Source organism: Balaenoptera physalus (assembly GCF_965194825.1).
Source record: "Balaenoptera physalus genome assembly, chromosome: 10".
Taxonomy (NCBI): domain Eukaryota; kingdom Metazoa; phylum Chordata; class Mammalia; order Artiodactyla; family Balaenopteridae; genus Balaenoptera; species Balaenoptera physalus.
The window spans coordinates 60,070,215-60,097,152 of NC_138889.1; the positions used below are offsets into that span (position 1 = coordinate 60,070,215).

At 55.2% G+C, this 26,938-nt stretch overlaps 1 protein-coding gene and 1 pseudogene across 10 annotated transcripts in view; both read left to right on the top strand.

Annotated features, from left to right (window-relative positions):
* The window catches only part of GDPD5 (glycerophosphodiester phosphodiesterase domain containing 5), an 89,921-nt gene that overhangs the window by 36,105 nt on the left and 26,878 nt on the right, over positions 1-26,938 (top strand). For all 9 annotated transcript variants that reach the window (XM_082477841.1, XM_082477834.1, XM_082477833.1 and 6 more), the window contains 2 exons: positions 10,729-10,905; positions 24,516-24,619. In XM_082477841.1, the coding sequence (XP_082333967.1) occupies positions 10,789-10,905; positions 24,516-24,619 (221 nt within the window). In that variant the 5' untranslated portion in view covers positions 10,729-10,788. The remainder of the gene's footprint in view (positions 1-10,728; positions 10,906-24,515; positions 24,620-26,938) is intronic.
* Positions 6,651-10,708, top strand: LOC309668259 (protein SET pseudogene; annotated as a pseudogene). Its single transcript has one exon. The product of its transcript is annotated as a protein SET pseudogene (transcript).

Sequence of the window (26,938 nt, forward strand, 5' to 3'; positions counted from 1 at the left end):
TTTTAGTAATTAAATTTTTCCTGTAAATAGGGAAAAGGCTAATAATTATTCAGAGGCAGAGTTGGGAACAGGCTCCGAAATGGCCCTGCAATTGGGTGGTTTAAGAGGCTCTGATGGGTTCTTTCTTTCCTTCCTTTGCACATTTAACCAGCTTTTCTGACTGACATATAAATGGGCGCCTCCTTGGTGCTGGCCCAGGGCAGGAACACAGGTCCCCGTCCAGTGATTCCTCTAGCAGGGACGGGGCCTGGGGTATCGCGTGTCCCTATCACCTGCAGGGTCACAGATACTGTGGCTCTTCAGAAAAGCTGGGCCAAATGGATCTGAAGTCTCCGCCTGGGGAAGCTCCCAGCCTGGTGGGCAAGGCAGCCACGGAAGCAGATAATTACTGTGCACAGAGGCCTATGATCATGTCTCAAGAGCTCTGCCTGGTGATTCGAGCACAAAGGGAAGAAGCAGTGGGCTTCTGCGGGGGGATCAGACCAAGCTTTGTCCAGGGTGCATTTGTTAAGATGGTTGGGATTTGGATTGGGGGGTGGGGGGAGGGCTCTCGTGGCAGAGGGCCCAGCATGAGCAAAGATACGCGGGAGGGGGGAGGCTGGGAGGTGCCATGTGCTTGGAGCCGCGTGAGGGGGGGCAGGTGAGGCTAGACAGGTAGGTGTGAGGGGAAGGAAGCAGAGAGATTCCTAAAATGGCAGGACCTGCTTCTCCTCCCATCCCCAGGGCCTGCCTGGGAAGCCTGTTTGTATAACAACTCTGCTCTTTTACATAAATAAATAACATAAATCATTGCTGTCCGTTCCCTCAGGGGCTAAAAACTGGGCAGAGGCGAGTTTGCTAAGTGCGTGTCTCTGCTGGACTCAGCTTCCTCCTCTCCTCCTCCCCTTCAGGGCCCCCTCCTTCCAGAGACCCAGGGAGAGGCATCGGAAAAAGCCAGCCGGGTTCCTGTGACTGAATCACTGGGTGCCTGGGAGGGGCTGGGGCGTCCACCAGGGGTGAGAGGATGGTGAAAGTCTCTCCCCTGACCAGGCCCCTGGCCTGGCCCTTTGCTCACTCCAGGGAGAACCTGTCTGTGCTGGTGGGCGGAGGGGGGCTGGGAGCAGGCCACTCCTCTTAGCGGGGCCTTCCTTCTGTCCCCGTTTAAAGAGGGAACCGCTCGGCCCTCCGGGGAGGGAGGGGCCTGTCAAGAGGCGTAGGCAAGCCCATGCAGGCCACTCTGCCGGGGAACCACCACTAGCGGCTGTGCAGAGGATTTCTGCAGGGAGGGGAGGCTGGATGGAATAGCTCCAGATCTTTCCTGGTGCTGACACTTGATGACTTTCATATTCTGAAATCCAGGGTTAGTTCTAAGATCCCTGTTGGATTGTGCCAGGATTCCATGATTGTAAGAGCCCTGGGGGAGGTGATTCTAAGACTCTGGTTTAGAGAGTGTGCAGGCTGTTCCTGGTGAGTGCTCAGCCCAAGCTCATAGCCCTGACCTGGGGAAAGAGAGATCCAAAGAGAGGTCCTCTCTGTGCCAAGAGAACCCAAGGGCCCTGGGCAGGGTCCTGAGCCTGATCCCCGTTCAGCCTATGGCCCCAAACATGCACGTCTGTCCCCCAAGGGCCTTAACCAAGGGTGCAGCTCAGCAAACCTGTCCTGCCCTCCACCAGCCTCAACCTCCTCATCCATAAAATGGGGATCCGGTACTTACCCGTGGAGTTGGGGCCACACTTCAAGGAGACGATGTTTGTGGAGGCTCCTTGTACACTGCAAAGCGCTGTGAGTGTGGTTATAATTGTAGCTGCTGTTGCTGCGATGAGACTGTCTCCTTGAAAGGAGGGGCCACATCGGATTCTCGGTGAAGCTCTCTCAGGTCCCAGCAGTGCCTGGCACATAGCAGAGGCTTCTCAAACATACACTGAATGAGTAAACTGGGTATGGAACAGATAATACCAGAGGCCACGGTTCCGAGGAAGCCAGCCCTTCCCGAAGGAGAAGCAGGAAGTGCTCCCTACAGGAGGGCAGCCCGGAGGGACAGAAGGGGACCCACAACTGGGGTGAAGCAAGCCTGCTGGGAATTTCCCCAGAGGGAGAGCAATCAGAAGTCTTCTGGGACAGAAGTGTTGGGTAAACAGGAGGCCCTGGCACCACGGTGGAAAGAGATTAACAGTGACCGTAATTATGGCATGATTGATTCTTTGACAGCTCCTGTTGAGCGCCAGCCTAAACCACTGAGTAGCTTTTCCCCCAAAGAATGAGTGGCCATGACGGGGCCACTGGCCCACCAGGCCTCCTTCGGGGCACCTCCTCCCCCAGCCTCTCCCCACCGGCAGCTGCCTCAGTGACAGACTTCCTTCCTCCCTACATCTGCCTATCTTCTCTGCTGATTTCATTAGAATCTAGGGCTTTCTCTGAGGCCCAGAGAAGTGGAGTGACTTGCTCAGGGCCACACAGTGAGATGTAGCAGCCCACATCTCTCGGTTTAAGCCATCTGATGAGGCCCGTGCAGCGGGGAATGTAGTGACTCTTGGAGCGTTCCTCAAAAGCTAAGCCCCGGAGGCTGTGCTGGAGAGCAGTAGGGTGGGGCCTGGGATCGGATGGTCTGGGAGCGGGAGGTCCCAGAATCAGCTCTGTCCCCGCATCTCCAGCCCCAGCTCTGGGGCCAGGGATTTGTTTTGTGGATTTGAGTTTGGTCGATTATTTGGAGAAACAGCCCAGCTGGCAAGCTGCCCGGGGGTGCCCTGCTGCCCCTGGGTCCCCAGCGGGCTGGGAGGCTACTGTTGGAGGAGACACCCCCGTCACAACCAGATGGAACCCACACAGGGCTTAACTTGCTGCCGGAGCCCTCGGCCCTGTGAGAGGCCCTGCTCACCCCCCTGCCACCACGCTTTCCCTGTGCTGTCCGCTTACCTAGAGGCCCCTTCTCTCTCCCCCTTGTGCTACAAATCCTCCCTTATTTCTGAGTTCTGTTGACATCCACGCTCTCCAGGAAGCCGCCCTGCAGCGCGGCTAGAGGAAGCACAGGAGTTTGGGTCCAGGAGAGACCCTGACCCAGGCAGGGCTGGGTTCCTGGAGGAGGAGCTGCTGTGCTGAGGTGAGCAGGAGTTTTCCGGCCTCAAGGTGGACAGAGGAGCCCAGAGCTGAGGTGGTTTCACAGGCACACCTGCATTGGGAACAGGGGATGGGCATGCAGCAAGGAAGGACCACAGGGAGCCCTGGTCTTGCTCCAAGGCCATGTTCCCTGAGCACTGTGGGAAGGAGTCCCCACAATCCTGTGCCTTTTACTCCTTGGGTTTCACTCTAAGTCAAGTTTGGGGTCATCACTGTGAGTTATCCAGGCCGTGACTACCTATACCTTAGTCCCTGTCAAAGATGGTAGAGGCACCTGGACAGGGGCAGAGCCCTGGCCTGGGGCTCAGGATGACCAGGCCTCTAACCTCATCACAGGCCTTCCTGCGGCTTTCAACCTCGTCTTGACTGCTCTCCAGTCGGCGGCGGGCTCCTGACTTCCAACCATTGGTCCTGGGAATGGAGGGGGCTCTTCCCCGCCAGACCAGGCAAGCACTGTGGGATTTGTCCTTCCATCCTCCTTGAGCAATCCCACCTCTGCTTATCTCCCGAGGATGGGGAGAGAGCAGGTGGATAAAGGGTTTTTAGAAGCTGAGCGCCGAAAAGGCCCTTGGAGATCATCCGATGTTGTTCACACCGTCCCATGATACAGACGGGAAAGCTGAGACCAGAGGCTTGTGGAGGTCACCCAGCCTGCTGGTGGCTGAGCTCAGCCTCAGCCCTCCAGCCCCGGGTCTGGGCTGGGGTTGAGGCGCAGTGAGGGCGGCCATGGCCAAGGAGACGGGCCCGGGGGGTGGGGGTGGGGGGAGGGTGTGGTTCCACCTCCACATGTGCTCCCTGCCCTCTTCCCTGGGCCCCGGGAAGGCTGCCGGAGGAGGTCAGGTCTCCGTCTCCCCCAGCCCTGCACCCACTGTATATGGGGGGGGTCCTTTTTCCTGCCCAGAGTTCTTGGTCGCACTCCATGCCCCTGCTGCCCTGGTGCCAACCAAAATATTGAACTTGGCCCTTGAAGGTGCAGTTTTCAGTGACACATGCTACAGCTGTCATAGACACGGAAGGCAGTAGAAGCGTGGGCAGACGGACCCTCCATCTAGGGCTGGGGCCGTGGAAAGACTAGGCTTTAGAGTTGGCAGCCCTGGTTTCAAATCCTCTCTTCTCCATGGTTAGCTGTCTGGCCTCGGGTGAATCGTGTAATCTCTCAGGTCTAGATCTATTGATCCAGCTGTCTATTGATCAATTGATATAGATATTTAAATTAAATACATATGTATTTAATTAATAGATGATTTTTTTGGTGAAAGTTTTAGAAAAATTGATCGGAAAATACAGAGTTCCTACATACTCTCCTTCCCCTACCCCACGGTTTTCCCTGTTACTAACGTCTTATCTTAGGGGGTACGCTTGCTGTAATTGATGAGCCAGTGTTGCTACAATATTATTAACTGAAGTCCATAGTCTCCATTAGGGTTCACTCTTTGTGTTATATGTTCTGTGGGGTTTGACAAATGTATAATGACATGTATCCATCATTACAGTATCATACAGAATAGTTTCACTGCCCTAAAAATCCCCTGTGCTCCCCACCTCCAACCCCTGGCCACCACTGATCTTTTTACCACTTCTTGGTTTTACCTTTTCCAGAATGTCATACGGTGAAATTATACAGTATGCAGCCTTTTCCCATTGGCTTCTGTCACTTAGCAATATGCTTTTGAGGTCCCTTCATGTATTTTTATGGCTTGATAGCTCATTTCTTTTTACTGCTGAGTAATATTCCATTGTCTGGATGGACCCGTTTGTTCCTCCATCCACCTGGGGACCATAGTTCTAACCTGTAAAAGAAGACTGTCAAGCTCTGCTTTGGACAGCTGTCATCAGGCGATGACACAGGTGCAGTGCTCAGCATGGTGCCCCACAAGCTCCCACACCACCTTCTGTAACTAGCTTCCTTCACTTAGCATAATGTTTTCAAGAGTCGTTCACGTTGTAGCATGTGTCAGTGTTTTACTCCTTTTGATTGCAGCCTTGGGTCCTTTTTGTGTCATTCCATCTAGTGCCCATTCCTCAGAGAGGTAAAAGATAAATCTCCAAGCTCACACACAGCAAGTCAGTTGAAGGAGACCAGGCTGCAATCCAGGCACTGACACCTGGCCTGAGACTCTTTCCACTCTCAGGAAAGAGAGCAGGCCTGGGGCCTGAGGCAGCGGGGTCTGGGGGCAGTGAGGGCCGGGCAACCTGCCAGTCAGGGGAGGGACGAGGAGCCGGGAAGTGGGTGAGGTGCGTTCCCAGGGTGTAAGGGTGGGCGAGGCCCCTGGAGGTGTATGCCCACCCCCAGCATCCTTCACCCACTCCATAGCGGACCCTCACTCCGTCTCCCTCCTGACTCCCTCCTGAAGCCCCTTCCCTGTGCAAACAGGAGGCTGTGGCGGTTGGGGGCAGGGACCAGGAATTGAGCCAGAAAATGAGACTTTGGGCTGAGGAGGGCCCTCAGACATCGGGCTAAGAGGTGAGGGCTTTCTCTTGTCCCAGAGCCAGCAGGGGCTCCAGGCTGGGGATTTCTTTGGAACTTGGCTGATATCAGCAGCTCTGGGAGGTGGCTTGGAGAAGTCAACTGATGCTAAGTGATGCCATTAGCCCTGGCAGGAGGGGGGCGGCTGGGGAGAATCTGGTCTCTGGGGGCTTGTCCTGACCGCTCAGGGTCTGGGCAGCAGGAACTTCTGGGCCTTCTCGGAAGTGTGGTCCAGGACGCCCCCAGGGCTGCCTCCCCTTGCTACCCCGTGCTGGCCTTGGGGAAGTGGGAATAACTCAGGCTGTCCCCTGCAGGAGCAGGCATGTCAGCGGTGCTCCCACAGGCTGCCCAGGAAGAAGGAGGGATGCCGGGAGCCCTCTAACCAAACCTGGGGCTCAGGGGAGGCTCCCAGAGGAGGTAGCATCTGAGCGGAGACTCGAAGGATCAGGAGGTGTTAGCCAGATGAAGGGACAGCAGGTTCTGGAGCGGTGAGGCTAGAGGAGCCAGATCCTTGTCATTTGTCTGCTAAAAACTCACTCTGACTGCAGGTGAGACCTTGGATTGGCAGGGCAAGGCCCACCGCAGGGATTTCCCATCCAGGGGAGAGGTGAGACTGGGCCACTGCTCTGGCAGTGGCCAAGCGGGTGCTGAGAAAAGGGTCTTGAGGGATGTTAGAGGCAGGTTGGGGGTGATGAGGAGGTCACTGTGCCCATGCTGGGTCTGGGTGACCCCCCTGGAGACAGCAAGGAGCCGCTAGCCATCTTGATGGCCCCAGGAGAACATGCAGAGGAAAGAAAAGAGGTTTGCCTCTCAAACCCCTGTAGTTCTGAATAGTGTGAAAATTCATGGTGGGGATGTGGGGGGAGGGGAATAGTTCCAAGAGCCACAGTCAGCTGAGTCCCGCCCGAGGCCTGATGCAGGCAGCTCTACTTCCCTCTTTTCCAGATTTGAAATGGAAATTCCATTCCTGGGTGGGTTGTAATGCTCATTCATGGGGGGTGGGGGAGCAGGGGACACATGGGACTCAGTCCCAGGGTTGGGGGGTCCTGGGAAAGGAATGGGAGGGCAGGGCCCCTGCCTGCAGAATGCCCACCTGCCGTGCCTCAGTCACTGCAGCCATGTGCCCTCCTGGCACCGCCGCCCCTCCCCCAACCCCCAGTCATCTGACCTTTTTTGGAAGTCAAGACAAAAGCTGAAACCAAGGCTCAGCAAAGAGCCCTGAGTGGCTCTGGCTACAGGGCAAGTCATTGGCCAAGGCAGGGTGAATCGAGGGCCCTTTCTACATGTTAGCTGCTTCCTCCCTTCCGGGGGAAGTAGGGGCAGGTGTTGTGGCCCACCTGACAGCAGAGACCCTCATCTGGAGGTGCACAGGGTGAGACGCGGTCCCTGGCTGTGGACTTGGGCCTTCTACCTCCTCTGGAAGGCTGTGAATGTGGGAGTACATATGTGAGCACACACTCCTTCCTTTTTTTTTTTTTTTTTAATTTTAATTTTTTTTTTTTGGCCACGCTGTTCAGTTTGTGGGATCTTAGTTCCCAGCTTAGTGATCGAACCCAGGCCCTTGGCCGTGAAAGCACCAAGTCCTAACCACTGGACCACCAGGGAATTCCCCACACACTCCTCCTAGAGAGGAGTAAAGCTGAGAGGATCCCCTGCCTGCTGACCCCACCCCGACCTCCCCAACCGCATGGGTGCTAAGCTGACTGCCGCAGCATCCCCAGCCTATACCGTCCCCCAGCCCTGGGCTCGGTTCGGCTCCGAGGGCCCCCAGCAGCCGCACCGTGTCCACATGCCTCCGCAGGCAGCCACGGGCACAGAGGCCGCACCAGATGATTCCCAGCAATTAGGAGGCTCCAGGTCGGTCAGCGTGCCCAGCAAGCTCCTAATGCGTCTCCGCACTCGGACAGGAGGCTGTAATCCCTGTGCTGAGGTTAGCACTTGGAGAGTGGGGGGGAGATAGGGGGTGTTGGGCAGACGCCCTGAGCAAGGCCCAGATGTGGAAGTAGTTGGTGGGCCTGAAGCCCGGTGCCCCTATGGTGTGGCCTCTGGGGCGTTAGAGACGGGAGCTCATCCTACAGGCCTCAGCTCAGCACTGCCTCTGGGAAGCATGCCCTGACCCTCCCTGTACCTGTTAAGTGCCCACAGCACCCTTTCCCTTCTCAACCATATGCTGCACTTACAGTACCGGTTCAGGAGCCATGGTGGCCCCGTGGTTGCAGGGTCAGCAAAATTTCCCTATAAAGGGCTGGGCAGTAAGTATTTTAGGCTTTGTGAGCCATATGGTCTCTGTCATAACTCTGCAGTTATACTTAAAGCAGCCATAGACAATACATAAATGAGTGAGTGGGCCTGCGTCCAATAAACCTTTATTTACAGACTCTGAAATTTGACTCTTGTATAATTTTCACGGATCAAAACATATTTTTGTTTTGGTTTTTCCCCCCAACTACTTAAAAAATGTAAAAACCATTCTTAGCTTGTGGGCTATATAAAAACACGTGGCTGGAGTTCTCAGAGCTCCTGGTACAAGCTTCTTCCCTTGGGTGGATTCTTGGCTTTTCTCCCAGCATGGCCCCCAAACACCAGTCTTCACTTCCACCCCAAGCAAAGAAACCGAGACTGACTCCTGCTTCCAGGCCAGAGGAAACGTCTGCTTCTCCGAACTTGCCGAAGGAAGAAAAAGAACAGCAAGAAGCAATTGAATATATTGATGAAGTACAAAATGAAACAGACAGACTTAACGAACAAGCCAGTGAGGAGATTTTGAAAGTAGAACAGAAATATAACAAACTCCGCCAACCATTTTTTCAGTAGAGGTCGGAACTGATTGCCAAAATCCCAAATTTTGGGGTAACAGCATTTGTTAACCATCCACAAGTGTCTGTACTCCTTGGGGAGGAGAATGAAGAGGTGCTGCATTATTTGACAAGAGTCGAAGTGACAGAATTTGAAGATATTAAATCAGGTTACAGAATAGATTTTTATTTTGATGAAAACCCTTCGAAAATAAAGTTCTCTCCAAAGAATTTCATCTGAATGAGAGTGGTGATCCATCTTCAAAGTCCACTGAAATCAAAAGGAAATCCGGAAAGGATTTGACCAAACGTTCAAGTCAAACGTAGAATAAAGCCAGCAGGAAGAGACAGCATGAGGAACCGGAAAGCTTCTTCACCTGGTTTACCGATCATTCTGATGCAGGTGCAGATGAGTTAGGAGAGGTCATCAAAGATGATATTTGGCCAAATCCATTACAGTACTACTTGATTCCGGACATGGATGATGAGGAAGGGGAAGGAGAAGAAGATGATGATGATGATGATGAAGAGGAAGAAGGATTGGAAGATATTGATGAAGAAGGGGATGAAGATGAAGATGATGATGAGGGGGAGGAAGGAGAGGAAGATGAAGGAGAAGATGACTAATGGAACACTGATGGATTCCAACCTTCCTTTTTTAATTTTCTCCAGTCCCTGGGAGCAAGTTGCAGTCTTTTTTTTTCTTTTTTCTCCTCCTCTTGTGCTCAGTCGCCCTGTTTTTGAGGTCTCTTTTCTCTTTTATACCACGGCTCACAACTTATTTTGGGGAGAAATACCTTGAGCAGAATTCAGTGGGAAAAGAATCTCTACCCCTTTCTGTTCCAAATTCATTTTTATCCCTTCCTGTCTCAAAAAAACTTTATGGAATCAACACCACCATGCTCTGTGGGAAAAAAGAAAAACCTCCTGCTCCCTTAGCTCTGCTGGAAGCTGGAGGGTGCTAGGCCCCTGTGTAGTAGTGCATAGAATTCTAGCTTTTTTCCTCCTTTCTCTGTATATTGGGCTCAGAGATTACACTGTGTCTCTATGTGAATATGGACAGTTAGCATTTACCAACATGTATCTGTCTACTTTCTCTTGTTTAAAAAAAGAAAAAAAAACTTAAAAAAATGAGGTTATAGAAGGTCAGCAAAGGGTGGGTTTGAGATGTTTGGGTGGGTTAAGTGGGCATTTTGAAAACATAGCTTCTCCTTTGGCGTGTTTAATTGTGATGTTTAACGGACATCCTTGCAGTTTAAGATGACACTTTTAAAATAAAATTCTCTCCTAATGATGACTTGAGCGCTGCCACTCGATGGGAGAAGCAGCAGAACCTGTAGGATCTTATTTGCAATTGACATTCTCTATTGTAATTTTGTTCCTGTTTATTTTTAAATTTTTCTTTTTGTTTCACTGGAAAGGGAAGATGATGCTCAGTTTTAAACCTTAAAATTATACAAGTTGCTTTGTTACAATAACACTAAATGTGTACACACACACACACACACACACACACACACACACAAAATATGTGGCTGGTTGGATTTGGCTATGAGTTATAGTTTGCCAACCCCTGGGTTTAGAACAAGGAGCCAGACTGCCAGGCTCTGCTGTGTGACCTTTGACAAATGGCTAAACATTTCTGTGCTTCAGAATTCTCATCATTAAAATGGGGATGATAATGATAACACTTGGAGAAAGTCAAATTGTACAACAGCTTTGGAAAACAGCTTTTGGCAGTTCTTCAAAAAGTTAAACGTAGAGTTACCATATGACCCAGCAATCCCATCCCAAAGTATGTACTCAAGAGAAATGAAAATATACATTCACACAAAAACTTGTTCATAGCAGAGTTATTCATAACAACCAAAAAGTGGTAACAACCCAAGTGTCTACCAGCTGATGAGTGGATAAAATGGTATATCTATACAATCAAATAATTTTCAGTCATAATAAGAAATGCAGTACTGATTCATGCTATAACATGGATGAACCTTGAAAACATTAAGTGAAAAAAGCAAGACGCAAAAGACCATATATCATATGATTCCATTTATGTGAAATGTCCAGAATGGGCAAATCCGTGGAGATAGAAAGTAGATTAGGTTGCTTGGGGCTGGGGGGTGGGAGTGGGGGAGTGACTGCTAATAGGTATGGGGATTTTTGTTGGATGATTAGGTCATGGGTGGGTGGCAGGGGACTGTCCTAGGGGACTTGCAAGGATGGGCCTCTGACTCCGAGAGAGACAAGGACGCACGGCAGGGCTCTGAGCAGAGGCTGACCCTCCCTGACCTAGACTACAGTGACACCTGCTGTGCTGGGGCCAAGTCCCCACCCCTCCCCTGCCTCACAGTACTTTGTTTCCTCCCCCAGGACCAGCCGGGGGCCTCCATGGGCGCCTGAGAGCAGGGCGCCAGGGCCGCGGGCGCGAGCATGGTGAGACACCAGCCCCTGCAGTACTATGAGCCGCAGCTCTGCCTCTCGTGCCTCACGGGCATCTACGGCTGCCGCTGGAAGCGCTACCAGCGCTCTCACGATGACACCACACCGGTGAGCTGTGCTGGGATGGGGCCAAAGGACCCAGGGAGCCCCAGGGCCTGGGGGAGGGGTCTCAGCTCTGACACCCTGCTGTGTGGCTCTGGACAGGCCAATGCCCTTTTTGGGTTTCAGTTTCTCCTTCTGTAAAATGGGCCTATGGAAATTCCCGAATCTACCTGACTAGGTGGGCAAGGAACATGGGTGTAGCCAGTTGTTGACTCCCCTCTGACAGTGTGGGGTGTGGGCTGCTCTTGAGGTCTGGGCAGGGAGGGCTGCTCCAAGAGGGTGGGGTCCCCCAAGGTGAGCAGAAGTTCTCAGCTTCCTGGCAGATCCTAATGGGCAGGTAAGCAGACGGGTGGCTCTTCAAGGGGAGGGTGAAGGGCTGGGCCAGGCCATCCTGGAGCCTGGGAGCTGGCAGGGCCATGGCCTGGCACCAGGACCCAGTCACCTGAGCCACAAGCCTGCCAGGGCTGGCAGCAGGTGCTCAGCCGGATAAAGAAAGCCTCCCTTAGTGTTTGGCTCCCCAAGCCAAACCCCACGCCACACTTCCGTCCCTGGGGCACCATCAGCCAGTGGATCCAGTTTCTTCTCTGAAGGAACCCAATTCCTTCAGGAGGGAACGGAGAGAGAGATAAATTGTGTTTATCTAAAAGCTTTGCTGCCTGGAAAACAACTTTCTCCTCCCTCCTGCTTGTCTGAACAAAGAGGCCAGCCTCCAAATTCAGCCAGCCCCAAAACAGGCTGGAGTGGCCAGGGCTGGAGGTCAGAGGCCAAGCATCACCAGACTATCTGGATGTGGAGGTTGGGGAAGCCTGTCCACCTCCCTGCCCTCCTTCTCTGCCTGTGCTGGTAGGGACAGAGGGACAGAGCACTCGACTGAGTCGGGAGCCTGTTCTCATGACCCCCAAATGGTAAGAAGCAGGTACCACCTGTGGGTACCTGGCCTGATTCATTGCCGTGTACCCACTCTAGCACGCAGGAGGCAACATGCCCAACTGAGGCAAGGGAGAGGAGGGGCCTGCCCAGGGCAGCCTGTCCGTCCTATGTGCTGTGCTCCGAGCTCCATTCTCCCCTGAGACAGTGGAAGGAAGGCAGCAGGGCCTCCATGTGTCAGGAGGGCAGGAGCTCGCAGTCCGCTGGCACCCAGGTGTCTGTCTGTGTGCTGGGCGCTGAGCTGAGCGCTGCCACGCGGCCACCCCTGTTGCTCCCAAGCCCGTGAGCTAGATGTCATCGCCACCGCTCCACATGCGGAAACAGAAGCCAAGGACGTCCGTGACCAGGACGAGGTCACGCAGCTAGAGAGAGGCAGGGCTCGGATCTGGCCCTGCATGGTGTCCAGCACTCTTGGTGGGGGTGGGATGGGAAGACAGCCGAGGCTGAGGAAGGGAGGAGAAGGATGGCTAAGCTCCCAAGCAGGAAGCCCTTGGCCGTCGGAAGAGACACTGGAGGAAGGCGGCTCTCTCCCAGGGCACCTCACACCTCTTGGTGGGCCCGGGGCCAGCCAGTCCCAGGCTGTGGAGTCAGGAAGTGATGGGTCTTGGCTGTGGCCCGCCCAGGGCCCAGGCTGGAGGAAGTGGTAGGCTGAGGCCGGTTTTGAGTTGACTGGGGGCCCAAGTGGCATAGGCTCTGCAAATGCCAAGGCCTGAGGTGCCAGGTATGGGGCAATGGCCGGAGGCTGCAGGCCACAAGCCTGGGAGAGGCTGGGAGAGGGGAGAGGGTTTTTCAGCAACTCTGGGTGGCAGGGCCTCTGCAGAAAGGGCTGAGCTCACCTCAGGCAACCCGCACCTCCCAGCTGAGGATGAGTGGGCCCGGCCCTTAACTCAGCTCCACTCCTGCTTCCCCTCCCACTTCCTGGGTTCCAGCCTCCGCCGGCTCACCCTTCTCTCCCTGGCTCTCCTCTCTTCTCTTTTCTCTCCCCAGTCCCTCCCCAGACAGCTGGGCCAGAACCATAATGGGGGCTGGGCTCCTGGCCTGACACAGTGAAGGCAACAGCAATCTGGTGTCTCAAAGTCAGGGCTGGTGCAGAGAAGCTGCTCTGTAAATTTTGCTGAACAAATAGAGGCCCAGAGTGAGCTCTGGGAGTGCAGCTTGGGGAGTGAAAGGAGAGCCCCTCGGGCCTGGAGGGTGGAGGAGAGGCTTCGGCCAGGGGGAGTGGGCCCAGCTTTGGGCCTGTGCCTTTCCTCATCCCCACCTTCCTCTCCTCCTTTGGGCATCCCCTTACCCCTCCACCCCCCCACCACCCCCACCAGGCACTGCCTCCCCTCAGGACCTCTTGGGAGAGCCTCTTGTGTCTCCCAAGTCAGGGAAGCCTAGGGTCAAGTTCTTCAGTGAAGCTGGACCTCTCTGGGCCTCTTGTGTGCAGTGAGGTGGCACACAGGTGGCGAGTCACAGAAGCACTCATCCTCAGGCTGGGAATGAAGTGTGAGAGTGACAGTTAATGTTTATTGAGCACCTATTGTATGCAGGGAGCTTATGGCTTACAGGCATTGCCCTGTTGATTGTTCTAACACCCTTTTGGGACATGTTTAATTGTTATGCCCTGTTTATGGATGGGGAAATCAAGGCTTGAAGCCCCGTCTGTGATAGATTTGCAGCAAGAGCGTCAGGAAGTTGGAGGCTGCCGGGAAGACAGGCGGGTTTTAAGTCTGGGTGTGTTTATTTATTTATTTATTTTAAATTAATTAATTAATTTTTTTGGCGGCGTTGGGTCTTCGTTGCTGCGCGCGGGCCTTCTCTCATTGCGGCGAGCCAGGGCTACTCTTCGTTGCGGTGTGCGGGCTTCTCGTTGCGGTGGCTTCTCTTGTTGCGGAACATGGGCTCTAGGTGCGTGGGCTTCAGTAGTTGTGGCACGTGGGCTCAGTAGTTGTGGCTTGGGGGCTCTAGAGCACAGGCTCAATAGTTGTGGTGCACATGGGCTTAGTTGCTCCGTGGCATGTTGGATCTTCCCAGGCCAGGGCTCAAACCCGTGTCCCCAGCATTGGCAGGTGGATTCTTAACCACTGAGCCACCAGGGAAGCCCCAAGTCTGGGTGTGCTTAAAGGAGAGCTTACAAGGAGAAGAAAAGCGGGACAGGGAGGAGGACTTGGGAAGTTGCCTGACAGAGAGAAAGAGCAGGGACCAGGAGCATTTGGGACAAGTTGGGGAATGGCTTGAATGCCAGGCTACGCACCCTCAGTGCTTCCCTGGTTAAGAGTTGGCCCCGCGGTACTGGACGGGGATCCTGGGGAGGGAAGAGGGGTGCAGGGAGCCTGGGAAGGAGCCCCCGCCCCGCCGCTCTCCATCCAGGCTGGCCTCCTTCCTTCCTGCCCCTCCCCGCCCCTCACATTCCCACCTCCTCCAACCCTCTGCTCACACTGTCCCCTCCCCCCAGGACACACACTTGACAAATAAGGAAACAGGAAAATGAGGACCAGAGAGATGAAATGACACCCTCTCCTGCCCCCCAACACCGAGGGAGTGGAGGAGCCTGGCAGCAGAAGGCTGGCTCACTCAACAGCTAGGAAGGGAAGCAAAAGCTTTTTCTAACTGGGGATAATTAATTGGTTGTTGTCTGTGATTCATTACTCTAATATTGCCAATTAAGGATGGGGTAGGACAGAAGGCAGCTCTCAGGCCATCCCCACAGGGGCCCCTGAAGACTCTGCATCTGTGGGAGGCAGCACAGTGTCAAAACCAGCTTCTCTGTAGCAAGAGGGACATAGGTCGGATGCCTGGTGGAACTTCCAGCCCGAGACATTGAAGGAGACAGTCAACTCTCTTGCACTTCTATAGTATGTTTGCCTTTTGAAGGGTGTTTTAAGCTTCTTTTGACCCCCTCTATCTTACGGATGGGGCTTCAGGAAGAGGAAGTGATTTATTCAAGCCGAGGAGTTGAAGGCACGGCTTGCACCCCGAGTCCCGTGCCCTCTCCCCCGTTCCACACCAAACAGTCTTGTCTGGGATGCGTTGGTTACTTACTCAATCAACAAACCTGTCCTGATACCTGCCCTGAGTCCAGGGGTCACAGGTATATCAAACCTGGTTCCTCCCTCCCTTGAAGGGCTCCTAAGTGGGTGGGGAGCAGATCAGAACTGACGTCCAGACCACCCAGGGTGATCACTGCCGGGGCCCAGGGACACCGCAGGCAGGAAAGCTTGCCTGAGCTGGTGTCAGAGAGAGTTAGCCCGTCATGTCATGCCAGAGTGGGGAAGGCAGGGGAGCTGCGTGTTACAAGAGTGTCTTGTGTTTGGGAACTGAAAGCGATTTGGCCCAGTGCAGCTCTGGTGTTAGGAGGGAGAGCATGTGGCCAAGGGGACCTGAGCCAGAGGCTGTGCTGGGGAGCCTGCACTCCATCCTGGGAGGTGGGAGCCCAGTCGGACTTGGTCTGTGCAAGGACCACTCTGGCTCAATCACGGAGAATGCGCTGAGGGGCCTTGAGTGGAGTCGGGGACGGCAGGGAGCTAGACAAGAAAGGCTGAGGCCTCAACTAGGGGGAGGGGTCTGCAAAGAAGTAGCAAAGGGAGGGATTCTAGAGGCACCTAGACGGTGCATTCAGCAGACTGGCTGCGGAAGAGAATTTTGATGATGCCTCCCGTCATCCCATGATTTCCACCTGGCTGGATGAGGCCATTCCTGGAGTCGGGAAACCATGCTGTGCCCAGGGGGTGTGTGAGAGGCGGCGCGGTCTCAGGAGTGTCCAGGAATAGCGCAGTGGGGGCGGGTGGAACACAGACAAAATAAGCACCCCCCTCCACCCCACCATCGCCTACATCTGTCGATGGGAGCCCCTCCCACCATGGCAGGAAGACACCTGCTGCTGGGAAATCCATCAGCACTCCTTCACCCTTCACCCTCCACACAGCCATCCCAGGATAACCTACCTCACCAGTTCACAGCACTGCCCTTCGCTCCGCTGTCCCCTCTGCCTGGAATGCCTTCTCTCTGGTCTCTGCCTCTCAAGGCTCATCGCAGATCTCTATTCCTCTAAGAAGTGTCCCCTTCAAACAAAAGAGTCAGGCCTCCTTCCCTGCCTCTCCCCTTCCCCTGGGCTCCCGCAGCACCTCGGGCCTGGGCTGCCCACGTGGGTCGTGACTTCCTGTTTCTCCCGCTGGACCGTGAGTGTGCTGAAGGCAGGGCCTGGCTCAGAGGAGGGCCTCAGGCAAGGAGTGGGAGGATGACTGAGCGGGTGACTTGAGGAGCAAGTGAGGAAGCCAGCGAGGGTGGGGAGGCTGGACCCCCGGTGAGCTCCCGGGTGAGCACGCCAAGGAGCACCGCGTGGTCTGGAGAGTAGGGGCGCGCGCTGCATTCCAGTGCCCCTGGCTGTGGCCGACGGGGGGCTGACTCAGCCGAGGGACCTCCCGGGCCACCCTTGGAGAATCAGGCTCTGCCAGTGGGAGGAGGAGGGCGTGAGTTTCCCAGCTGGCTCCCCACGTTCTTGTCCTATCAACACCACGCGGGCCTGTGACAGGGCTATGGGGCAGGGAAGAGTGGATCTCGCTCAGGAATCAAGGTGGGCTTCCTGGAGGAAGCAGCCTTTGGAATGGGCTCCAGGGTGTGACTGGAGTCAGCCAGACGCACCTGGCCATTCCTGGCTAAGGGAGCTGCGGCCTGAACTCTACCCTGCCTCCTCCAGTGACTTAGTGTGTGGCCTTAGACAAGGCCAGACCCTTTCTGGGCCTCAGCTTGCTGTGGGTGAGGTGGAGGTACAAACCCACGCCCCAAGGGTCCAGTTAGATAACAGATACCAGCGTGTCTCACGTCCTGAACAGGACAGACCACTGTTCCAACTTGGGGAAAACGTGTCCTCCCTACGCACTTTCAAAGGGATGGCTGTTCCCTTCTCCGGTGCTTTGGGGGAAAGGGACCCAGCAGGTCAGAGAGGAGCCCTCTGAGCTTCAATTCTCCCACTTCTAAACTGGCGATGATAAGAGCCATTTTATCCTATAAACCTTGCAGGTTTGCCATGAGGATAAGAAAATGGGAGATGATATTATTGCATCCATGAGAGAGAGGAGAGGCTGGCAGACGCTGTTGCAGCACAGGGAGCTACGGATTTATTGCTGTAATAAAGCCAGGCCGTCGCTGGCTTTCGGGAACCCCCGCACCCCACCTCCTCCTCTCTGAACGGCACTGAGGGGGCCGGGCGTGGTCATGCCACACTCCAGGGGAGATGAATAAGCTCTTGTTCATGACCTCTGTGACCACCTTGAGTGTCTGCTTAGGGAGCATGTATGGGGCAGGAGGTGATGGGCATCAGCAAGAGGCTGTGGCCACTCCCCACCCTGTGGCCTTGGCCGGGCCCCCTGCAGGGCGGTGGGATAATCCCTCCTAAGGGCCCCCAGCTCTTCTGCTCATGTCTCCCCAAGGGCAGATGCAAGCCACAGGATGGTCGTGGAAGGACGGGGTGCTCCAGGCTGAGCCTGGCTTCATCCTCCTGCCTAATGAGCCACTCTGAGTGCACCCTGGCAGAAGCAAGGGCAGACAGAGGCCTAATTGCCCAGCTCCCTGTAGCCCAGAAAAATAAATCCAGCCTCTTTAGGCTGTCAGGAGCTGGCTGGGGGGTGGGGATTTTAATCCTTTTCCCTGCTCGGCCCTAATGCTGAGATCCATCTCAAACCTCCCTAGGCTGCCCCCTCCCCCAAATCTCCTGGGTCAGAGCCAGAGTAATCCTGCCAGGGCTGCCCAGCTCTCTCTTCTGGGAGCTCCACACACCGTTCCCAGCTGACATTCACCAGTCTCCCCGTTAGGAACTTGGCGAGGATGAAACAGGCGGATGATTGGAGGAGCCGGTGTGCCCGAGCTGCAGCCTGCAGGTGGACAGACTAAGCGGGGAGGCACCCCTCAATCGCTCTCCAGTCTCTGCAAGGCTGTGTGGTGCTGAGGGCACAGCTGGACTCTGGGGCCTCAAAGCAGAGCTGGGACCCCAGGAGTGGCACAGGGAGCTGAGCTCAGCCACGTGGAAGGAGCTGTGCCAGGCGGAGCCAGCACACGGGGAAGGGCTGCCTTGGGACAGACTAGAAAACCTAGAAACAACCCACACACATCTGAGAGTGTGCTGTGTGGTAGACAATCATGGAAATCATTGCAAATATCACAAACCGTACAGGGACAGCTGAAGTATCCATCTGGTAAAAGTAAAATTAGATCTCTGTCTCTTAACTCAAATCATAAGAAATTCTAGATGGATAAAATGTATTTTTTTCTTTTTTTAAGCTCCTTTTTTTCTGTTTAGGAAGCACACATTTGTTGAGAAAATTCAAACAACTCGGAAAGATGTAAAGTAAAAGAAATTCTAATCTTCATGCTTTAGAGGAAAGGCTTTAAAACCTCTCTCCATACACGTATACACACATATAGAGCTATAGATAGATAGGTGGATTACAGATTCAAGTGTAAACAAAGAGAAATTATCAGTGTAAAATATGAGTTAAATATATGATCGTGGGCCACCTTCCTTAAACACGATACCAAAGGCTAAAACCCATAAAGGAAAAGAGGGGTAGATTTGACTGAGTAAAAATTTAAATATTTTAAACAAAAAGCATGAAAAACAAAATTAAAGTCAACTGATAAAATAAGAAAAAATAGACAATCTATATGAAAGTTACTACTCTTACATAGAGAAAGCTTTTATAAACCCATAAGAAGCCAGTTGTCCCAAACAAAAGCTGCCAGGCTCTGTGCATTTGCACCTTCCGCTCCCTCCCTCTGCCCTTACCTTGTAAGGTAAGCCCATTCCAGCAAGCCCATTCCTTTCAGCTTTGCTGCAAGCATCTCCTCCTCCAGGAAGCCCTCCAGACCATCCCTTCCCCCATAACTGGCAGTGTGCTCCTTGGTAGCCCTTGCTTGCCCCATTCGCCACACTCGTTTCTAGGATTGGCGTTGCCTGCTGGCTGGTCAGTCTTCTGTGCAGGTTGCTCAGAGGAGAGTCCAAGCCTGATCTGTCTCCCAATGTCCAGGGCTCAGCACGTGTGTAGAATGACTGGAAGAGAGTGGTGGCGCGGATGTGGAGGGGAGATGCTGGAATTTAGTTTGGTGTGGGGTATGAAGTAGGGGTCTAATTATATATTTTTTTACCAAATGGATGTCCAGATGTCCCAGTACCATCTGTTGAATTCTCCATCCTTTCTGTACTAATTTACCTGGTATTAATCCTGTGTCCATCCTTCCAGGCCATTCCCTGTCTTTGGGTCTCAGTTTCTCCAGTTCTTAATTGGACCTTTAGAGGATGAGGCAAGATGATCTCTGAAATCTTTTCTAACTCTGAAATTCCAAGGTTCCTGCCCTGGCACTGCCTGTGACTTGCTGTGTGACCTTGGGCAAGGCCTTGCCTCTCTGAGCCAGTTTCCTCCTTGGTCAGACAAGGATAATTACATGTCCTGCTTCTTGTTGCTTTGGGATAGTTGAAGAAGCTGGACGCATCCAGAGCTGGGTGTGAATTCTGGCTCCATCATTATGTTTGCCCTTTGTGACCTTGGGCAGCTCACTTCCCCTCTCTGAGCCCTGGTTTCCTCCGACTATTCCGTCTGCTTTGCAGAGCTGTGGAGAGGGCGAGATGCGAAGGAGCAGGTAGAGGGCTCTTAGGACTGCCCCACCCCCAACTCTGCTAAGTGCTCACGTAGGGCTCTGTCCTCCGTGGCCAGCGATGTGGGATCTTCTTCCTTCAGCCGTGCTGGCTCCTAGGACTGCAGCCTGCAGAGCTGGGCCTGACCTCTGCATCCCCCTGACCCTGGCACCGACCCTGGGCTGGGAGGAGGTGATCTCCTTGGCTGTCTTCATCAGCTGGGGAAATGTGATGTAGAGCTGGGGGCGGGGAAGACTTGATCACTGTCTTCACGTAATTAAAGGGCTGTCAGACACGAAATGATAATTACAGGAACGATCATGGATTTGGCAACGTACAGCTTACATCCGTAATCCCATTTGAGCCTGGCAGTCCTCCTGTGAGGTAGAGGTGATGTCATCCTCACGAACAGAGGAGGAAGCTGAGGCTTGAGGTCCTGAGTGATTGGCCCGCAGCCAGGCGGCTAGTGGTAGAGGGCGGGGAATGAAAATCCAGCTCTTGATTGTATTCCCCCACGCCCTGGTCGTTTGACCCCAGTGTTCTTGCCCTTTTGCTGGACTTGTTCTCTGTGGTGTCAGAGAACCAGCTGCACGGTGGGAGCCGAGGAGGCAGAAATCAGCTGCACCTCAGGCAGGGATGGAGGCAAGGACAACAACTTCTGACACCCTGCCGTTGCCAGATACTTCTGTCCAACACTGCCGTCCCCATTTTACAGAGCAGGAAGCCAGCGCTCAGGGAGGATAAAGCAATGTCTTCTCCAAGGTCACCCATTTAGTAGGTGGCCAGTCACACCCAGTGTTCCTGGACTCCCAGACACAGCCTCCCTCTATCCGGCTGCTGTCTCAGAGGGAAGAATTTTCAGCCCAGAGGAGGGCCCGGCAGCACCCACAGGGAGAGTGCCCATCTCTGTGGGAGCAGAAGCAGGGCAAGGTCCTGTCCTGGAGGCCGCGGAGGCGGTCTCGGCCCCGGAGGACAGGCAGGGGACAGGAGTCCAGCGAGACAGCTCTGCCTCCGCCGTTGAACCTGAGGTCATGCTGGCACCAAGGGCGGGGAGGCGGCTCGCGCTCAGGGGCCGTCCTGACGCAGATTTCAGTCTCCAGGGTCAATTCTGGGGACCCAGGGGAGGTGCTTCAGACCCCGGGGGGACCCCAGCAGCATGAGCAGTGTCTGTGTGTGTTCTGGCCCAGGGTCACGGTCTGGGGTGGGCAGGGGCCCACAGCGAGCAGCACGCGGCAGCAGCGGGGCCTGCGCCCACGCGTCCTGTGCGGGGCTGGGGTTTGTGGCTGCAGCGCTTTGTGACCCCGTGAGCCCCAGCTGCTCATAGGCTCTCTGTCCACACACACATTCTCCTCTAAATGCAGAAGGCTGGGGGTGCGACAGAGACAAGAGGGGTGAGGAGAAGACGTGACAGCCAACGGGAGACAGTGAGCAGGAGAAACTGGCATACGGTTGCCCGGTGTGGGATGGAGGGTCTCGCCTTCCTGGAGGGTGGGGGCAAGAGTGGAGGAGACGGGATGGGGCCGGGCCTCTGGGATTCTCCACCACAGTCACCCCTGTAACAGGGATGGAGCCCCCTGCCCCACCCGCAGCCAGGGCCCGTCCCCTTCCCCAGCTGCTCTCAGCCCTTCTTCCTTGCGCCTTGACCGTCATCCTGCTCCCAGGCAGCTGCAAGACTGGAAGGAAGGGGCTGTGGTGTCACAATGGGAGCTCCTTCCCTTGGCTCCCTGGGGACCCCAGGCTTCACCTGAGGATAAATCTGGGGTTGGATGATGTCCTTGTCCACTGGTGGCCCTGAGACCGCCCTGCATCCCCACCGCGTCCACACCTTCTTCTGTTCCTCACACCATGTCTGAGCACCGCCTTGTGATCCGAGGGATGTGGGCCCAGGGTGCACAGAGATACCTCAGCCATCCCTGCCCTGAAGGAGTCCATAGCCCAGTGAACTGTCCCTTAGTGTGCACCTACTGTGTGCCGCTTGATGTATATCACCTCATTGAACATCAACCCTTCACAGTAGGGGGTGTTATTCCCATTTTATAGGTGAGGAAACTGAGGCTCAGAGAGGTTAAGTAACTCACCCAAGTGGCAGAGCCAGGTCTGTCTCCCTCTTGAGCCTGGGCTCTTTCCACTGCCACAATTTGGAATGTGATTGACAGTCAAGTTGATGGGTACCAAGAGTCTGTGCAGAAGCAGTTAAGAAAGGGAGGTCCTGGGACTTCCCTGGTGGTCCAGTGGTTAAGACTTCCGCTTCCCCGCCGTACATCCACTGCAGGGGGCGTGGGTTCGATCCCTGGTAGGGGAACTAAGATCCCACATGCCACGCGGCATGGCCAAAAAGAAAAAAGAAAAGGAGGTCTTGGGAGCAGGAGGGATGGGAGAGCTTCCTGAAGGAGAAGAAGGCTTGGCCTAGGGTGTGGACTCCAGCAAGAGAGGATAAAGGACTCTCAGGGGGCCGAGCTGGGTCTGGGATTAACATGCCTGGGTCCCAGAGGGCAAGGGTGGGTTTTGGGAGAGCTGTGAGGGGCTGGTTCCCGAGGGGGCGGCAGAGGATTGCCTCCTGCCGGGCCACCTGCATTCAACCCCACCTCCACTGCTCCCCGACTTGGTCACCTTGTATACATTGCTCAATCTCTCACTCACCTCCAATCGTCCATATTGAGCCTCTGTGCAAATTAGCAGAGAGTGCCCCTTCCCCAGGGATCTTGACTGTTATCTGCTAGAAAACTGTCATGACAAATAAGGACATCAATGGTGACCATGATGTGAGTGGCACTTCTTAGTGTTGGCACTTCTTGCTCAGCCATATGTGGTGGCCCTTCTCTGAGTCTTGGTGTCTTTGCTTGCTCTGAGTTGGGGATAAATACCCAGGCATTGTACAGACTGGGAGGTGATGGAGGGCCAGTGGCTCCCCCATCCCTGCCAGCGTGGCCGTGGCCTCACAGCCTGCCTCTCTGGAGCAGGGCCAGGCTGGCCTGTTGGGGGGCGGAGCTGGCTCAGGCCCCTCTCCTGTAACACGCCCTGACAGGGACCATTAGTGCCATTTGGAGCCTCTTTGTCAGTGCAGCTGCTCCCCAGGCCACTTCCTCCCCCAGTTCCTGGCCTTTCCTCCCCTTTCTTCCAGCCCCTGCCATTCAGTTTTTTCCTCTGATTGTTCTTAGAGTGACCTGCCCCCTCCATCCCTACTGCGGATGGGGCCTCTTCATCCCCCTGTACAGGCTCCCTGTGGCCATGGGACCTCTGGCTTTCAGCTCCCGGGACTTTCATCCCTGGGTGGCCCCCAGCCCCAGCTCATGCCTGGTTCCAATAATGGGGGTCCTAGTTCTTTGTTGCGGTTCCCAGGGGTAGGGAGGGGCGGTAGCCCCTCATTCTTGCCCTGTCCTCCCTGCCCCACTCTCGGGATCCAGCCAAGTGAGGACCATGGCCCTTAGTGCACAGGACCCCTGTGTGCTGCGGGCCCTCCTGACACCTGCGGTCTTTCTGGCCACCTGTCAGAATTGCCCCTGGGTCCTGCATCACACATCACCATAGGACATTCCCCACCCCCCGGCACCTGTGGCGGGTTCTCTACCTGCCACTGTCCCTGCAGCTATTTCCCTGGTCCTACGGGACTCCATGCTGCTGGCCTGGGACAGGACCCATCATAGGCGGAGGCTTACCCCTCCCCCGGGCCCTTCTCAGAACCTTGTCCTGTGGCCAGAGGCCTCGCACCTGCTGAGGCAGAGTGAGCTCTGTGGACAGATGGCCACTCACCGCTGCTGGCTCGGGGTTCACAAAAGACCAAGGGCTCCTCTGTGGGGGTAGGGTGGTAAGCCCCCGGTGAAATCTCTCCTGGGTGGGCATACTCATGCCAGAGTAGGAGAGAGGATCTTTGCTCACCTGCCATCCCACTATCGAATCTTTCCTAAGTTGCCACCTACCCTGGGAATGTGAAGACCACCCAGATCTTCAAGGTGCCTACAGTGTAGCAGGGGGGACCGACATACAGAAGGACAGTTCTAGAACTGCAGGGTCTGTGCCTTAACCGACATGGGTGCAACAGTTATGGAAGCTCTGAGGAGATGGGATTCGCCCTGCTGGGACAGGGCAGGCCTCCGGGAGGAGGAGGGTTGCCCTATGGACCAGAGAGCGGTTGCTTTCTAGATGGAGCCATCAAGAGGTTAAACTGGGATTAGAACCGTAGCTCCAAGCTGGCTGTCCGGCGCAGGAAGGATCAAAGAAGCCCGGAAAGCTGCGGGGAGCCCGGCAAGGGGCCCGGGAAGTGGCTGGGTGAGAGATGCTGAGCTCCTCCAAGCCCTCCAGCCCCTCAAAGTGGAGGGTGGTCTTGGTTGTCTCCTGCACTGACTTCCCCTCAAGGGCTGTTGTTTGTACTGATGATCTCAGCAGTTTCCCAGAGAGCAGGATGTTCCAAGCTTGTTGTGCTTCTGAGATAAGGGGACGGATGAAAGCAGAGATGAGCCCAAGGGCCCAGCGGAAGTGCCTGCAGACCTCTCGGGAAGCAGCAGAGGTGGCGTCAGCACCCCCCTGCCCACCCCCCCGCCAGGAGAGAGAGGCCACCCCTGCTGGGGGTTGTAGAACACCGCATTCCTTCAACTCGAGAGGCTGGGGCACTGCTCTGTAATCCTCTTCTAACTTGCTGTGTGACTTGGGCAAGTCACTTCACCTCTCTGGGCCTCTGTGTAGCAGGGGGCAGAGGTGAGGAAGAACACCTACTTTGCAGGCATGTGTGAGGAGGGAAGGAGGTGAGGAATGTGACCCCTCAGACTGCGGCTCACCCTCCCAGTGTGAAGGCTTAGGCAGATACGGCCTTTGCTCCTGGAGACTGGTGCACACTGGAAGGGCCTCAGGCTGCAGCACAAAGGGCCCATCTCTGGCTCCCCACTGTTTTGTGACTTCGGGCTCAGTGATGTTGGATAGGTCACTTCCCTCTCTGAGCCTCAGGTCCCCACCCGTGTGAAGAGGGCAGTAATCCCTGCCTGGCAGTTGGGCTACAAAGGGGGAGGGGTGGGAAGATTCTGGGTGCAGGTGGCCTGAGGGGCCATCCCTGCCCCGCTTGACCCCTTTCCTCGTTTGGCCCCTCCAGTGGGAGCGCCTCTGGTTCCTGCTCCTCACCTTCACCTTCGGCCTCACGCTCACCTGGCTGTACTTCTGGTGGGAAGTCCACAACGACTACGATGAATTCAACTGGTGAGTGGGTATCAGGGGGCGGGGGCCTGGGGCCTGGTCATCCGGCGGCTGAGACGGGGTGGAGGGAGGGCTTGGGTTTGAGCCTCTCTCCCAGGCTGGTCCTCAGGGCTCTGCCACCAAATCTCTGTATAGCCTTGGGGGCACAGTCCTCGGGAGAGAACAGAGGCTTAGCGAGGAGCTGAGACCAGCTGGGGAGAACAGGGAACTCCTTCCTCATGCTGCTCTCATGAAAATCGGAATGTAAGGTGGGGGCAGGGCTCAGCTGGGGGCTGGGACCTCTGGACCCCTTTGTAGACAAGGACTCCAAGGCCCAAAGAGACCAAGGCCTCAGCAGAGAAGGTGGCCCCAGACCCCAGGCCTCCTAGCTCCCTGAGCAGGGCCTTGGGCAGGGCTGGTAGGTGGTTCTAGGAAAGCTCAGGGTCCTTTGTGGACAGCAGCCTCGGGTCCAAGGGCAGAGCTGAGGCTGGTACCTGGGTGCACGAGGGCACCTGTTTCTTCCTCACCCCCACCCCCGCTCCCCCATTGTCTGCCTTTGTTAAACAGTGAAAGGCACAGAGGAGGGGACGTTCCCTCGGTTCTAGTGGGAACTCCCCCATTGACAGGTGTGGAAACTGAGGCCCACGTTCACACAACCAGTTGGGGGGCAGAGCTGGGGCTTGGCAGCCAGCGCTCCCTCTCCATCCAGTGCTGCCTTTTCCTTTTGGTTAGAAGTTCAGGGGACTTCCCTGGTGGCGCAGTGGTTAAGAATCCGCCTGCCAATGCAGGGGACATGGGTTCGAGCCCTGGTCCGGGAAGATCCCACATGCCGCGGAGCAACTAAGCCCATGCGCCACAACTACTGAGCCTGCGCTCTAGAACCCGCGAGCCACGACTACTGAGCCCGCATCCCACAACTACTGAAGCCCACACGCCTAGAGCCTGTGCTCCGCAACAAGAGAAGCCACCGCAATGAGAAGCCCGTGCACCACAATGAATCATAGCCCCCGCTCGCGGCAACTAGAGAAAGCCCGCGTGCAGCAACGAAGACCCAATGCAGCCATAAATAAATAAATAAATAAATTTAAAATAAATAAATTAAAAAAAAAGAAGTTCAGCTCAGTGTGACCATGGGCACATAAGTGTGAGTCCTCAATAACTGACCTCATCAGGTCTTCCTGAGGATGAAATAAGATGATGGACACGAGAGGGCTCCAAGCTCACCTAAACCCGAGGGCTGCTTCCTGGGAAGCCGAATCTCCAGCTGCCATTATGTTAGAATTTAGGATTTCTGGACTCTGGGCTTCTGCTGGGCTGTGGTTCTAGGATTTTGTGATGATCCTAAGATTCGGTTCATGGAGCCTGAGCATCCACTCCCCTCTGCGTGGCACTAGGCTGTGCTTCTGTTATTAATGAGCGCAATAAAGGACCGGCTGCCGTCCCGCCGCAGCCCAGCAAGATGAGCCGGAGCCCCAGCCGAGTCCCAGAGGTGGCCCCTGGCCTTTATTAAATGCCATAAATCAATTATTCATCCTTCAGGTATCCAAAGCACAGGCACTGCTGTGGGCAAATGGGAACATTCTCTGCTGGCCCTCGACTGTAGACCTTGGACAGTTCTACTGAACTGCAGGTCTTCTGCCCAGGTGATGGTCTACCCCCAACATGTACAGAAGGAGAAGCTAAGGCCCAGAGAGGGGTAGGACTCACCCAGAGCCACACAACCAGTTGGTGCCAAATGCACATACTGGGGACAGTCGAGGAGACTGAGGCTCAGAGAGGTTAAATAGCCTTTCCAAAGTCACACAGCAAGATGCAGTCAGATCTGGGACAGGGACTTGAACCTCCCTGACTGTATCATGCTGTCCACGGAGCTACCCCACTCTGCCCAGAGAGTGAGCTCCCTGTCACTGGGCGGCTCAAGCAGAGGATGGATGCCTGCCCTGTCGAAGAGGCTGCGGAGGGAAGGGCTGCCTGGGGCTTAGGGATGGCCTGAGGACCTGCAGCTGCCTCACCCTGTCACCTCAGTTTCTTGGAGTCAGTGCTGGGATTCAGGAGCCCCTGGCCTGGTCCTCAGGGTCTAGAGAGTCTCCGGGGATAGTTCATGAAGCAAGAGAAGGTGAGTGAGACCGAGGTGGTCAGGGCTAGACAGGGAAAGCCAGGAAGGGACCATCTGGGCTGTTGCCATCCGGCGCGGGGGGGGGCTCCCTGCCAAAAGGGAGAGACAAGTGGAGCCAGAACACTTTGCAGGAGTAGTCGCCAGGGCCGGGGCCTGCCCTTCTTTGGGCCTCAGTTTCCCCAACAGATTTTCCACTGGGCTCTGAGGGTGAAGATGCCCCATAGTGT